Source organism: Cibotium barometz, chromosome 30, assembly GCF_041138505.1.
Source record: "Cibotium barometz isolate CiBa-2024 chromosome 30, ASM4113850v1, whole genome shotgun sequence".
NCBI lineage: Eukaryota > Viridiplantae > Streptophyta > Polypodiopsida > Cyatheales > Cibotiaceae > Cibotium > Cibotium barometz.
Genome location: NC_141075.1, coordinates 6,177,112 through 6,190,951, shown reverse-complemented (window position 1 = coordinate 6,190,951; position 13,840 = coordinate 6,177,112). Strand labels below are relative to the sequence as shown.

At 40.3% G+C, this 13,840-nt stretch overlaps 1 protein-coding gene and 1 pseudogene across 3 annotated transcripts in view; both read left to right on the top strand.

The window, feature by feature from the left end:
- Positions 1–475: 475 nt before the first annotated feature.
- LOC147621096 (uncharacterized) lies at positions 476–1,615 on the top strand (annotated as a pseudogene).
- An 843-nt stretch (positions 1,616–2,458) lies between these two features.
- The window catches only part of LOC147621095 (heat shock protein 70 (Hsp 70) family protein), a 31,594-nt gene continuing 20,212 nt past the window's right edge, over positions 2,459–13,840 (top strand). Inside the window, exons 1-14 of one of the 3 annotated variants that reach the window (XM_086823818.1) lie at positions 2,647–2,765; positions 2,924–3,788; positions 5,458–5,690; positions 5,847–6,006; positions 6,187–6,441; positions 6,592–6,728; positions 6,839–7,211; positions 7,326–7,487; positions 7,593–7,667; positions 7,785–7,879; positions 8,067–8,136; positions 8,244–8,300; positions 8,404–8,465; positions 11,565–11,637. In XM_086823818.1, coding sequence (XP_086679944.1) covers positions 3,015–3,788; positions 5,458–5,690; positions 5,847–6,006; positions 6,187–6,441; positions 6,592–6,728; positions 6,839–7,211; positions 7,326–7,487; positions 7,593–7,667; positions 7,785–7,879; positions 8,067–8,136; positions 8,244–8,300; positions 8,404–8,465; positions 11,565–11,637 — 2,526 coding nt within the window. In that variant the 5' untranslated portion in view covers positions 2,647–2,765; positions 2,924–3,014. Of the gene's footprint in view, positions 2,766–2,844; positions 3,789–5,457; positions 5,691–5,846; positions 6,007–6,186; positions 6,442–6,591; positions 6,729–6,838; positions 7,212–7,325; positions 7,488–7,592; positions 7,668–7,784; positions 7,880–8,066; positions 8,137–8,243; positions 8,301–8,403; positions 8,466–11,564; positions 11,638–13,840 lie in introns of all 3 variants that reach the window. The other 2 variants (XM_086823817.1, XM_086823819.1) reach the window with 2 other exon arrangements.

Here is a 13,840-nt window from a genome sequence, read left to right as displayed (position 1 = left end):
AAAGGGCATATCTAGTTTTGTAGTCATGCTAGAAGAATCTTTAGGAATTCAAGGCATTTTTTCTCATTGTTGGAAAGCTACTATTTTGAGAAAGGCCTCTAAGAAACTCACGAAATTCTGTTTAAAGAGTACTCCCTCTGTTAACAATTCTTTATCTTCTAGCGATTTAGTTGCTCTCAAGAAATTTCATCGAGATTTTGTTATTTTCTACATAGACAAGTGTTCTAACAATTTTGTTTTTACTTGTAAAAAGTTTTACTTAGAAAATGTTTGTTGAGTGAAGTGAATTCTTCCTCTCATACTTATTCTAGGTGTTCACTTTCTTCTCAAGACGTTGTCTTGAAACACCAAGATTTTTGTAAATCGTTTGGTTTCAAGTGCAACCCACTTTGCCTTTTTTTCGTATATAGTTTGGAAGTTTCATAAGAATCCTATAAAGCCCAGGTTCATAGCTGCTTCTTGCAATACATCTATGATGGATGTTTCTAAATGGCTTAGTGATTGCTTTAAAGCCATTTTACCTAGTGTCCATGACCTTTGGAAAAATCTTCTTAAAGATGCTGACGTGCCTACAGACATGAGTTGGGTCTAAAAAAACTTTGTAGGAGTAGTTCCCGTCTTGAAATTCTTAAACTCCTCTCAGAGCCTGGATGAAAAGTTGTCTCCTTTATGCCTTCAAACCTTCGACTTCACGACCTTATACACCAAACTAGACTTAGAAGTGTAAGGATTAGATCCCTTAGACGAAAGTTTTTGCCCATAGATTAGAAAAGGATAGATGCAAGGCTTTATTAGTAGAAAAGTCGATTTTGCATTTTGATTTTTCTTGGTTAAAAAGTAAAAATCAAGATGTATATAAGAGAAATAAAAGATTCACCAAAATTGTAGACAAAGATGACATTTGTACTTGGTTAGATTTTCTCCTAGATAACCTTTATATATCCTCAGGCGACTCTTTATTTAAATTGTGTTGTCTTTCCTACTCATTTTTATCTTTTTACTTATGAGTTTGATTTTATGGAATGCCTTATTTATGCTAATACTTGTCTTGTCTTTCCTCACAAACTTTGTAATGTGAGACGCTTTGTAGATGACCTCTTCGTTCCCGACATTCCTTCCTTTCATCAAGAGTTTTTGTATATCAGTCCAAATTCCTTAGGTGGAGGGATCTATCCCAAGGAATTTTGCAAACTTGACCGCACCTCGAATAGCGATAGTTGTGCTTTTTTAGACCTTAAGATCACTCAATCATATTCAGGCTTCATAGTAGATATTTATGACAAACGCTTACAACCTGAATATGCTAACTTAAAGATCATTCGGATGCCACACTTTTCTTCCAACATTTCTTATACAGCTAAGTGGTGTTATCTGCTCTCAACTTTTTAGATTCTCTCATCTTTACTCTACTAAATTTGCCTTTATCTCTCAATCATGCCATCTTATTTTGCTGCTTATCGAAAAAGGTTATAGTTTCAATAAGATTTTGAAAAAGGTTCGTTCTTTCATGAATTGTTGTAAGTTTATCTTTGGTATTTCAGCTTTCGGAATGTTTAAAATGATAAGGAGTAAGTTTTATAGACGTGGGGAGCTAAAAAGGCCACTTAATTCATAATTCAATGCTCTTTTTTGTAAAAGTGGCTTGTTCTAGCTTAGAGTAGGGTTTGTTGTTTTAACTTAGAGTAGGCCTTGTTTAGTCTTTTCTTTCTTGCTCTAGCTTAATATAGACTTAGTTTGGTTCTTTCCTATGTTTTGTAATTGTTTGTTGTTATACCTTAGAGAAGACTTTGAGTGCTAGTCTCTATCATGGCTGAGTATGCCCATCACCTCCGGAGAGTGATAGAAACTCAATTCGTTGGTTTTATAAAGCATGTCCTTTTAGATTAACCTTATACAAACTTGCACTTACTCTTGGGCACGATGACGTGAGTAGGGATGTCATAGCTTATTATCCATGCTATGCATGATAGAGTTGATGAACCTACACTTCATGTTCTGACAGACATTGGAGTTAATGGTTACACTTTTGAGTCAAAGTCTTTTTTAAAGTTTAGCTTAATGTTTGGTTATACCTCTTAGTGCTTCAGGTCTAGAGTTTACATTTCTCTGTTTTGCTATTTTGTTTTGTTTTGTTTTTTTGGTTTGTTTGTTTTTGATTTTTTTAATTTTTTTGGTTAATGTCTTAATTAAAAGTCTTCGTTTGATATTATCTTTTTATTTCCTCTCCTTAGTAGCTAGGTTTGTTAGTTTATTTATTTTTGATCTTTCAAATGCTTTGTTTTTGTCTTTGTCCTTCTTCATCTATTTTTTTTTCTCAAATCTCTCAATTTGTAAGTTAAGATTTTTCTGACCTTATGAAGGTATATATATATATTAAATTGTGGGACATATGGGGCATGATAATTTTCTCTCTCTTTATCATGTAAGCCAAATCGTTCTAGACATGGAGCAAGGAGTATATGAAATATAGATTTAAAAATAAGGTAAGGACACATGAGACTTGTATGAATTTTCTCTCTTTGCTGGCTAGGAGCATGCAAGCCAGTCGGATTTGGACATGTGGCAAGACTTACACGTGGTAGCTTTCAATTTGTGCTGGTCGTAATATTGTTGCCTTTTTTTTTTTTCATTCGTATAAATAACCATCACCGAGGTGGAGCGCTGTTAAGTCTTCTTTCTTTTCGCCACGGTTGGAGCTTGCCCCAGAGGCCCTTGTCTTGAGGGTTTCCCTGCAACGTCGACCTTCATCCCTGCACAACATTCAGGTTTGCAGGCGATTCTCTTTTTTTTTTTTTCCGTTTATTTCATCCAAGAATTTCAGTAAGGGTTTCATTCGAAATGTAGGAGCGCTTCGATCGCTCGCCGCAGCTTGAAAGGCTAGGTGGATGTCTTTTGAAGGTTCTCTTTTCTCTGCCTTGACCAGAGCGCTAGCTTTCTGAGATCGCATTCGTTGCTGAAAATCTGAATTTTGGCTGAGGCTTTGTCGTTGAGCTCCTTCTTCTGCAAAAGGAAAGATGTTTCCTTTTAATGGAGGCGCCCTGCAGCGCATGATGCTCCTACTTGCAGTCTTATGTCTGTTTTCATGGCCGGTCAAATCGGCCGTCCTCAGCATAGATCTTGGTTCAGAATGGATGAAAGTGGCAGTGGTGAACATAAAGCCGGGGCAGAGCCCCATATCCATTGCCATCAATGAAATGTCCAAGAGAAAGTCGCCATCCCTGGTAGCTTTTTCCAACGGTGACATGCTCGTGGGAGAGGCAGCAGCAGGGATTGCCGCACGTTATCCGGAGAGGGTCTACTCGCAACTCCAACACATGGTGGGAAAACCCTTCCGAGATGTCAAGAAATTTTTGGATTCTGCGTATCTACCTTACGATATTTACGAGGATGAAAGAGGTGCGGTCAGCATTAGGATCGATGATGGGGAATCTGTCTTCTCTTCTGAAGAACTTCTGGCCATTCTCCTAAGCTATGCCAAGACTCTAGGAGAAATTCATGTGAAGACTGTTATGAAGGATGCTGTGATTGCCGTACCTGCTTATTTGGGGCAAACCCAAAGGGAATGCATCATTGTTGCAGCTGAACTAGGAGGTCTTAATGTCTTGGCCCTAGTGAATCAACATGCAGGTGTGGCTTTACAGTATGGCATCAGTAAGGATTTTTCTGAAGAACCCAGGCATGTGTTGTTCTATGATATGGGTGCAAGCAGTGCTTACGCTGCCTTGGTTTATTATTCGGCATACACCACCAAGGAGTTTGGCAAGAACAAAACAGTCAATCAGTTTCAGGTTAGTTGGGCATGCTTCTTATTGAAATCCTTAGCAAATAAGACTAAAGTTTGAAATGTATTATGCTGTTATCCTTAAAGGAAAAACAGAACTTTCTCCTTGAATGAAGGGATGTTCCAAAGGTTGTCTAGATAGCTGTTCATGTGCATTCAGAATTCGATTATGAGCAGCTGATTGCAGCATTTTGTACCATGGGAAACTGGATAACAGGGTGGAAAGGGAGTTGTCAATCATTTAGGTTAGAAAGGCTGTTAGAGATATGGAATGCAAATCGGAGTTACTGGCCCAGGCATGTGTGTAAAGCACACTCTTAACCAGCTATCATTTTTGTTCTGCGCTGTTGGCAATTTTAACAAGACCCTTCCTCATTACATTACATGAGCTTCTCAAGGGCCTGTAAATGAGAAGGGGGCCATATGTTTGCTTGATCTTTGCTTTCATAGCAGCTCGGGTCTTTAAATCTTGCTTATATCAACTCTCGAATTCGGGAGAGAACTCAAAAGGCTGTATGTTGCTCATTACCAGCAGATAGCTTGGTGGAACGGTTTACTTACTCAGTAAAACAATGCAAAGTATCATAATCAATGGAACGAAAATTGAAACAGAAACATTTATATGCACATGAGACACTGCACTGGGTCTCAATGGCCAGGACACGTCCCCCCTCCTTTGGAATATTTGCTTCACTTTAACGAAGGGGAGATCGTCAATCTCTTTTTTTGGAGATGATTCTCTCCATTCTTCTGCTGCAGGGCCAGTCGTGGACACAAAATAGCAAGTTAGTGCTCAATTGGAGGAGTTTCATGTACCTGAACCTAATTCACAGATTAGCTAACCTAACCCACACTCTTTTTTATAGAGAGAAATTTCTCCATTCTGCTGCTGCAGTGGCCAGTCATGGACACACAATAGCAAATTAGCACTCAATTAGAGGAGTTTCACCTCTCGTCTCTTCTTTGGCCAGGTTGGGCTTGTAATTGGCTGTACTGGGGTGCCCCAGGATTCTCGAAATCCCTAAAACTTCGGAGCAAGTGTCTGCTGATTGAGATACTTGCGCAGTCTATGTTTGACGAGATTTGGTGGTTGTTATGTACCTGAGCTGAGCCTAATCCACAGATTAGCCAACCTAACCCCCTGGTTAACAATCTAAACCCCGGGTTAGCCTCAGGTACATACATGAGGCTAACCCAGAGTTTAGATTGTAAACCAGGGGGTTAGGTTAGCTAATCTGTGGGTTAGGCTCAGGTACATAACAGCGGTCTTCTGGCTTTTTTTTTTTGGCTCTTGTGGTTTCCTATGGTCTTAGTCCATCTTTCCTTTCATTCCTGTTGTAACATGGGTGTGGGTACCACATTACAACCTCTCAAGGGTGCAACCAAGAAATCCTTTTAGTCCAAACAGCCCTGTATATGGATGTGTAATTTGCTAATTGCGGGCGCGGTGGCACCACATCCATGAGAGCATACTGGAGTGTATTGGTAGAGTGTTTTTGGATGATATGTTTTCTGCCAATCACAGGCATCACATCCACTAGAGTATAGTGGAGTGCATTGGTAAAGTTTTTTGGATGCTAGGTTTTCTTATCTTGTGCCAGCCAAGCTACTTTTGAAGTGTGTTTCATGCTATCTATCTTTTAGTTTATTGCGTTCTCATAAAGTCTTCTCTGCAGGTTAAGGAAGTGAGATGGGACTCTTCAATTGGTGGATATAAGATGGAATTGAGACTGATGGAGTATTTTGCGGATTTGTTCAACAAAGAAATTGGAGGCGGATTAGACATAAGAAACTTTCCAAAAGCATTGGCGAAATTGAAAAAGCAAGTGAAACGAACGAAGGAGATTTTAAGTGCAAATACAGAGGCTATGCTCTCTGTGGAAGGACTACATGACAATCATGACTTCAGGTTTGCTACTGAATTTTTACTACTTTCCCTCTTTTTTAGCCATACAAATGGAGATGTAAACTTTGATGCATACACCATTTTGACACAGGCGTGCGATTTATTATCATGCTAATTCTAAAATTTATGGGCACGCTGTCTTCCTAACCTGCTGTGCAGGAGCGTGATTACCCGAAACAAATTTGAAGAACTTTGCGAGGATCTGTGGGAACAGGCACTGGTGCCCATCAAGCAAGTGCTGCACTCCTCTGGGTTATCTGTAGATCAGCTGCATGCGGTGGAACTTATTGGTGGAGCAACACGTGTACCCAAGTTACAGGTGAAATCTTGCTTTAGAAGCATTGCTCTTTTCATGCACAAAGCAATAATTGAGTGCATGCTCTCTTGCCTTTCCTCCCTTTTCAATCCAACCCCATGATTATATTTGTTGAAAAGTGTTGCTCCTCTTCTTGCTAAGCTTATGAAGTCTCTACAAATTGGAACTGTGTTTTCCCTGCAGGCCATCTTGTCAGAATTCTTGGGGAAAACGGGTTTTGATAGGCACCTTGATGCAGATGAAGCCATTGCCTTAGGAGCAGCCTTACATGCTGCTAATTTAAGTGACGGCATTAAAATGAATCGGAAGCTTGGAATGATTGATGGAGTAACTTACAGCCTCTCCATGAAAATTGAAAGTTTGGTTTCAGACTCTGCAAATCGAGGGGAGGGCGAGTATGAGGTGGTTGTTCCGAGGTTAAAAAAGCTTCCTAGTAAGGTTAGTTCTTGCAGCTTGAATTGGTACTTATTTATGCTACTGGATTTTAAACGGAAGTTTTTACAGGGTACTTTCAAGTTTGTGGAGGTGGAGCTGATATCTATCTTGCATACGAGACTTGTTTCTAACTATGATGGTGTGGACTTTCAGGTGTTGAAGTCTTCAAGAAATAGTGAAGACTTCAAAGTTTCTTTATCATATGATCCAGTTGAGATTCTTCCTCCAGGGATCAGCTCAAGTGAGATTGCAGTTTTTGTAGTGTCTGGAGTGTCCGAGGCATATTCAAAGTATGTTTCTCCTTTAATTCTTTGCTCTTTGTGGGGCATGTTCGCTTTCTCTGCTTTGAAGCTCTGTTTGCAACCTTATGAATGCTTTACTGATTGGAATGATGGATCAGGTATGGAGCATTGAATCTTTCTTCTCCTATGAAGACAAATTTACACTTCTCTTTGACCAGAAGTGGAGTGCTATCTTTTGATAAAGCTGAAACTGTCGTAGAGTTCTCTGAATGGGTTGAAGTGCCTGTGAAAAACCTGACATTAAATGAGACAAAGCTGTCTTTGGAAAAGTTGGATTTGTCTTCAGAAAATGAAGGAAGAAGACTTGAGGACAGCAGTGAAGTTGGAGACGATGTTACAGCTGAGGCGTCCAACATCACTGAGGCTTCCAACATCACTGAGGCAAAAAATGCATTGAAAGATTCTGCACCTAAATATGAAATCGTCAAAGAGAAGAAATTGAGAAAGCGGACAATAAGAGTACCTTTGAAGGCACGCATAATTTTTGTGCCGCCATTTGAACTGAAGAATTTTGCTTTTTGTATTTGAGTCTGGAGCATTTCTGAGTGGGGATGCAACTAACTTCTTTAGTGTCAACAACTGCAGATTAAGGATGTCAGTGTAGGATTAGCTAGGCCAATGTCTAAGGATGCTCGTCTGGAGGCAGGCCTTCGCCTGGACAAGATCAACCGTCAAGAAGAAGAAAAGAGGAGGACTGCTGAAGCTAAAAATGGGCTTGAATCATATATTTATATGACCAAGGAGAAGGTGAGAAGGTCCTCCCAGGCACAATTTAGAGCTTCCTTCATTCAAGCTTCTAGGTGTGGTCATCAGACAACTTTCCTTTTGTGATGTTATGCTGTGTTACTTCAGTTGGATTCTGCAGACGGTATTGATAAAGTCACAACAGAGGAGCAGAGAGATCATTTTCGAGAAGAACTCAGTGCAGTAAGCCAAGCCTTAACATTCAATTATACTATTACAGATGTTTCAGCTGTGGATCTCTTCATTTCCTTTGGAAGGTAGTTTGAGAATGTCAAGTCTTCGGATCTTGTGATCTGGCAGGCAGAGGATTGGCTCTATGCAGAGGAGACTACAGCATCTGAATATAAGAAAAAATTGGACTCACTAAAGGCTACTGGAGATTTAATGTTTTTCAGGTCCTTTCCTATTTTAGTGGAATTAATCAATGCTTGTCTGGACCAATTCTGGTTTTGAACTTCTATAAATAGGGAACCCTTTATTCATGTAAATAGCTCATCTAGGTGGGTTTATACTTCCTTGGAGTTGTATGCCGCTCTACGGGAGTGAAAGTTTAACCTTATTTCTGTTTTCTGAGTGTCTCAGATTAACAGAGCTGGAATCGAGACCTGCTGCTGTGGAGTTTGCTCTGAAATATATAGAAAGCATTAAGGAAGTATGAGGCCCATACTACCCACATTTGACCTTGCTTTTGCATGAAATTCTAATATAGGGGTCTTGATCATGTACATGCTTAATAAAGAACCTGCTTTTTCAAATCAGACTGTGGATGGTTGGACAAAATCTAAGCCTTGGATCAGTGAAACCAGCAAAAGTGAGGTAAAAGGAAAGCCATGATCTCTGCAAGTCTGTTTTTTTATGCACATGGCTGTAGACCTGGTTCTTCACTGATCAGTGTATTTCTGCTTTTTATTTGATGCAGTTGCTGGATTCAGCTGATGCCTTACAGAAATGGTTGGCAGATAAGCAATCAGAGCAACAAATGTGAGTCCACCCAACTACAATTTTTTGAGGAAACATAAGAATAGTGGAGACATAAATCTTTTTGGAAACTAAAGTTGGTGTTGCTGCTTCTGCAAAAAATCCCTAATGATGATGTTGAAGTGATTAGACTTGTTTTGCACTGTGTGCAACACTGCAATCTCATATCCCTGTAGGGTGCACATTAGGTGATGTTAGAAAACTTGCTTTTGCCTTAAGGTCACGCTGGGCTTGTAGAAATCTGACATTGTCTCAGGCTGATAAGAACAGACATGCCTGCCTTAGTTGTTGAGGCTTTTTATCTTTGTCCTCATCTACTCTCATCAGGATGATAGCTTGTGTGGCCCACATGTTATTTCGTGTTTGGAGATTATTGTGTTTCTTGTACCATCATGAGGGAAGCCTTTACAGAGGCCTTGAACAAAGAGCTTTGGGAGGATGGATGGAAGGGTTGTTGTGAGTGAATTCTGCACCTGTGATTCTTTGCGTGGCTTGAGGATGGCTTTAGCAACACATTGTATGTTGTGTTGTGTGTTTGTGGGTGATTAAATTTCTTGTAGAATTGGCAATGGGGTCTGCCTTTGATCTCTTAGTTTCTTGGACTTTGTTATGTGGTATGTTTCTTTGTGTCTACCTTTTACATGTCACATTTCCTTCGTATACTTAGGTTCGATGTTCCATTGTTAGCTATATTTTGGGCATTCTCTTGTATGATGAAACAATGAGCTTTCTTATGATTATTCCTGAGTGTATGTGCATCCTTAAGTGTCCTGCATCTGGGTGAAACCATCCCGTGTTGCCTTACACACTCATTTGTAAGGGATGTGTGCCTAACTGTATTTATGCCTTGTAATCTTTGTTATCTGTGATTAGGAAAGGTATGCATATCTTTTTTCTTATCATCTGTGGCTTTAGAAGGATATTCTTATTTGGGCTATTGAAAGGTGTTATCTGTGGTTAGGAAAGAGGGCGTGAACAGCCCTTATTCGGTTTTGGTCAAAAGATAAGGCTTGATGCCTATAAAAGCATGTACTTGGATGGTTCTAATAACATTGAGCATTCATTTGAGCTGTGCAATCTTTTCTCTCTTCTTTGCTATCATGTCTCAATCTCTCTCTCCCCCTTACTCTCTTTATCTCTCTATCTTTGTGCACCAACTTGGCATGGGTTGAATCTCTCTCTCTCTTTGCACATGCTCCAACCTGGAACATCCATTTCTCTCTTTGCACATGCTCCATCCTGGCACCATGAATGCTAAGATGGTATCAGAGCCACATTAGCCACCTTAGCTATGCACCATATGCCTTCACTGGTGTGCTAGTTTCTGAACTATGCGTTTTCTCATAAGAGCTGTGCGTTTTCTAATCTTCGCCTGCCGGTGTACCTCTCCATGAATTGCCTGCTGTCCACATTGCCATCATCAGTGTCAATGCTGTATTTTTTTCTCAACTGTGCGTTTCTTATTAGAGCTGTTGCCAATTTCACTGTCAATGCTATGTTTTCTTTTTGAAGCTGTGCGTTTTCTCATCAGATCTGTCCCCTATGTATTTCTCATTTAGCGATGGTTTTCTCATCCTACGAGCATTCTAGTGGGGACTATACCTCTCAGCCTACGCAAGAAAGGAGACAAGAGAATTGTATAAGGAGGACGACCGGATCAGCAATAAAGGTCATCCAAAGATTTAACACAGAACAACAAGGCAGCCTATAGAACAAAAAATCACAAACCATCTTCAGTGCAACAAAATAAACATCAGGAGTGGCTTGTAGGGTAGCAAAACGCACCCAAAAGGAGTGCTCAAATCATGTACAATTAGAGCGGCTGTGTGAGCAGCCTAACGCACTCCCGAATGGGCTCCAAATCAGCCCAAAAGCAGGTCCGTAACAGTCCAAGAAGGTCCATGTATTGTGCAGTCTAGTGGACAACAATGCAACCATCTCTCATCATTCTTGCACATCCAAGGTCGATACCATTGCCTGAGGCAGCCCTCAGCCATTAACACAAGCTATAGAGAGGCCTATGTGAAGTCAACAACGGCTATGAATTCAGCCTGACACCAGCTTTCTGCATGTCATCTAGGTTTAAAAAAATCGTCCTTGGGTTTAACTGGGCATTCGTGACCCTCGGCACACATACATAGATATGCTCACAAGCATAAATCAAATGAACAAATGAATGCTCCTTGGTTTTGACACCAATTTCTTGGTTTTTACACCAATTCCGGATGTAGTCCAACTACCCATGTCTGTGTTTGACTATGGTAGACTAACAGTATTCATATCCATGTACTCAGTTTTGATTTCCTTCACTGTTAAACAGTGCCTCCATGAGATGGCTAGTCCCATGACTCTTGTACAAAAGATTTAGTGTTGTTCAGTCTCAGAGTTGCTCCTTTTGGATACAACTTGGATAACAACCCTCTAGAATACTTAATTACCTGCAACGGAATATAAACCTTGAGCATTCTCCTTTGTTCCTGGTTCCTTGGATGTCAAAATACAAAGGCCGTTGACATTAGTTTCATAGAGAAGCCATGGCAGTCATTCACTATCTATGTATTGGAGTATCATTGAAACCATGTACTGGAGTATCATTGAAACCGTGTATCCTCTTTATTTTTTATGTATGTGATTAGCTGAAATGATGCGTGTGTGTGGAGGGGGCTTTGCAAACTCTGCTAGTATGCGATGTGGAGGGAGAGAATGTAGTTGAGGAAAGAATTAGTAGGGCTATGGCTTGAAAAGGCCAAAGATTAATGTACAGTTGATAATTGCATGTGGGTGCATATATACATCTAAATGTAGAAGGGAATGCAGCTTAAATTATGCAAGAAGATATGCAACTTAAAAAACTTCAACTTTTCAGAGACTAGATGTGAATCAAATGAATGCCTTTATTTCTTTGACATTGTAAAGATGAGGCTTTGTTTGTTAAGCTGTTGTTTTTGCAATAATTGTTTAGCATGGATATGCTGAAAGACCATCTGATTTTAAGCTATATTTTGCCCTTGAATGGGTCGACTTTACAATGAAGTGTCAAGTTAGTAGCTGTGATTGCATTCTTTCAAATTTGTAATGGATTTTTCAATCATGTTCTTGTAGGAAGGCTGCCCATGAAGTTCCAGCCTTTTCATCTGATGATGTCTACACAAAGGTTTCAAGGTTGGAGGATAAGGTATGCTTTTGGAGAGTCATAAGGTTGACAATAAATTGATTTAATTCTTATCCTTGGAAGGTTCTAGTTCTGTGCATGTGTTTTTTTTCCTTTAATGAAATGACATCTCAGTATTAAAAGTTGACATGCATTGAAAAAAGATGCATTAGTTTGTGCAACCGTTGTTATGGGAGCTAATTCAAAGTCCCAAAAAGACAGGCTTACGGTGTGTAGTATTATGGAAAATCAGGATTGATGCAGTTTAAGCTTTGAGAGGAAGTTGTAAGCAAGCGAGGCCCGTGTATCAAGTGTACATGCTGCTATGCCTTTTGTTGGTGCTGAAATGTTTAGCCGTGCCACGTATCTGACCTATGGCCTCTGCAATTATGCCTTGCTGAAAGCATCGGCCTTGATGTGTATGAAATGGTTCCTCTCAAACTGATTTTTTTTGGAAGATGAGGTGGTTCATCCAGGTTTTGGGAATGGTGAAGCTTGCCAAATATTTATGGTAGTACTATAGTGAGGCCATGTACTGATGCCATGGGCGCTTTTGTCCCATCGGGTTTTTTTTCCATGGCCATCATAAAGTCCTTCCTTGAATCTCCCTAAACACATCTAAAACCCAAGGTTAGTCCTGACACCTTAACCTAATCATGAGGTGACACCTTAACCTAATCATGAGGTAGCGGGCGAGCTCACCTCCCAACCGCGACCAGCATCCACCAATCTCCCCCAAGCCAAGTCTAGGGCTTCTTGCACAATCCCATGGGCCCATGTCTAACTTTGGCGCCCCATACCACCGAAGCTTTCTTGTAAGCCTTCGACACACCAACCTACGTATTGTGAGCATGTGTGCTTTCCTGGTCCAAGCCATACCTTCAGTGGTGCATCTGTACAACTATGTCTCACAATCACCCAAGCCCTCAGTTATATAGTGATTGCTCCACCATAAATAGCTAACATACCATCAATCTTGTTTTATCAATTCAAGAACCCTAGCCAAGTATCAGCTTGCTAATCCCTAATCTCGGGGCTCCCTTACCCTCCTAGATTAGTGTCCAGGTACATAACATTCTTTCCCTCTTTTAACATTTACTCTTAAATGAAATTAGTGAAATGCTTACTCAAACTAGCTGCCAATCCCCAAGTCGAGTTCTTCTCTACCCTATCTTTCCACTTAATCTGATATTCAAGGATCAACTTGTTCTAAGTTGTCTTCCCTTGAAATCTATAATTCTCTCGGGTTCATGTGAAACATGGGACAAGTCCTCCACCTCAACAAGTTCTCGAGGGATAACAAGGTTATCCTCAGGTGCTAGCATCTCTTTTATTCAACTTACATGAAAGACTGGATGAACTTTCACATTCGGAGGTAACTCTAGTCTATAAGCAACCTGACCAATCTTTTTTAAGATTGTGTAAGGTCCATGATACCTAGGGGATAACTTCCCAACCTTCCCCGTATGTAACGTCTGTGAACTCTTGGGCACTCTCAAATAAAGTAGCATTCTCTCGGAGAACATTGCCTATTGGCATCAAATTGTTATGTACCTAGAGCTAATCCTCGGATAAGCAAGACTTATCTAGTAGGATTATGGAGCCATGAGATTAGGAGATAGCAAGCAAATATAAGGGCTAAGGCTTAGAATTAATAAAACTAGGCTACTGGCGGCAATCTGTAAGCAGGTTATCTATTTATAGCAATAGGTATCACTATATAAGTGAAGACTTGGGTTATTTGTGAGTCAGTTGTGCGGGTCACTTTTGATAGGTCTGTTCTTGAACTAGTTGGGGAGCTACAATGCTTTTAAATCATAAAAAAGATGGAACTTAGAGGATGTGCTACAGTCAAGAATAGGTACCTTCTTCCTAGAGTGGACCTTCTTCCTAGAGTGGATGATCTGATTGATAGGCTCTAGGGAGCCAAGTATTTCACGAAGATTCTTCTTTTGAGGTATACTCTTCTGACTCTTACCGGAAATTGTTTCTGTTGGATTATATCATCTCCAGAGGGTCTACATCACCTTTTTCATGCTTGTATTGGCCATTTATGAGGCCCTGCAGTGGCATGTCTTAGCAGAGATTATTCACCACTTTTCTACCAATTTTTTTGGGGTATTTTTAGGCATTTTTGTAGCATTTTATACTACTGTCTTGTTGTCGGCCTGCCACAGCTGGCCGACCAGCACTCTGGGGGAATATATAAGGGCTGACTCCCTTTCCC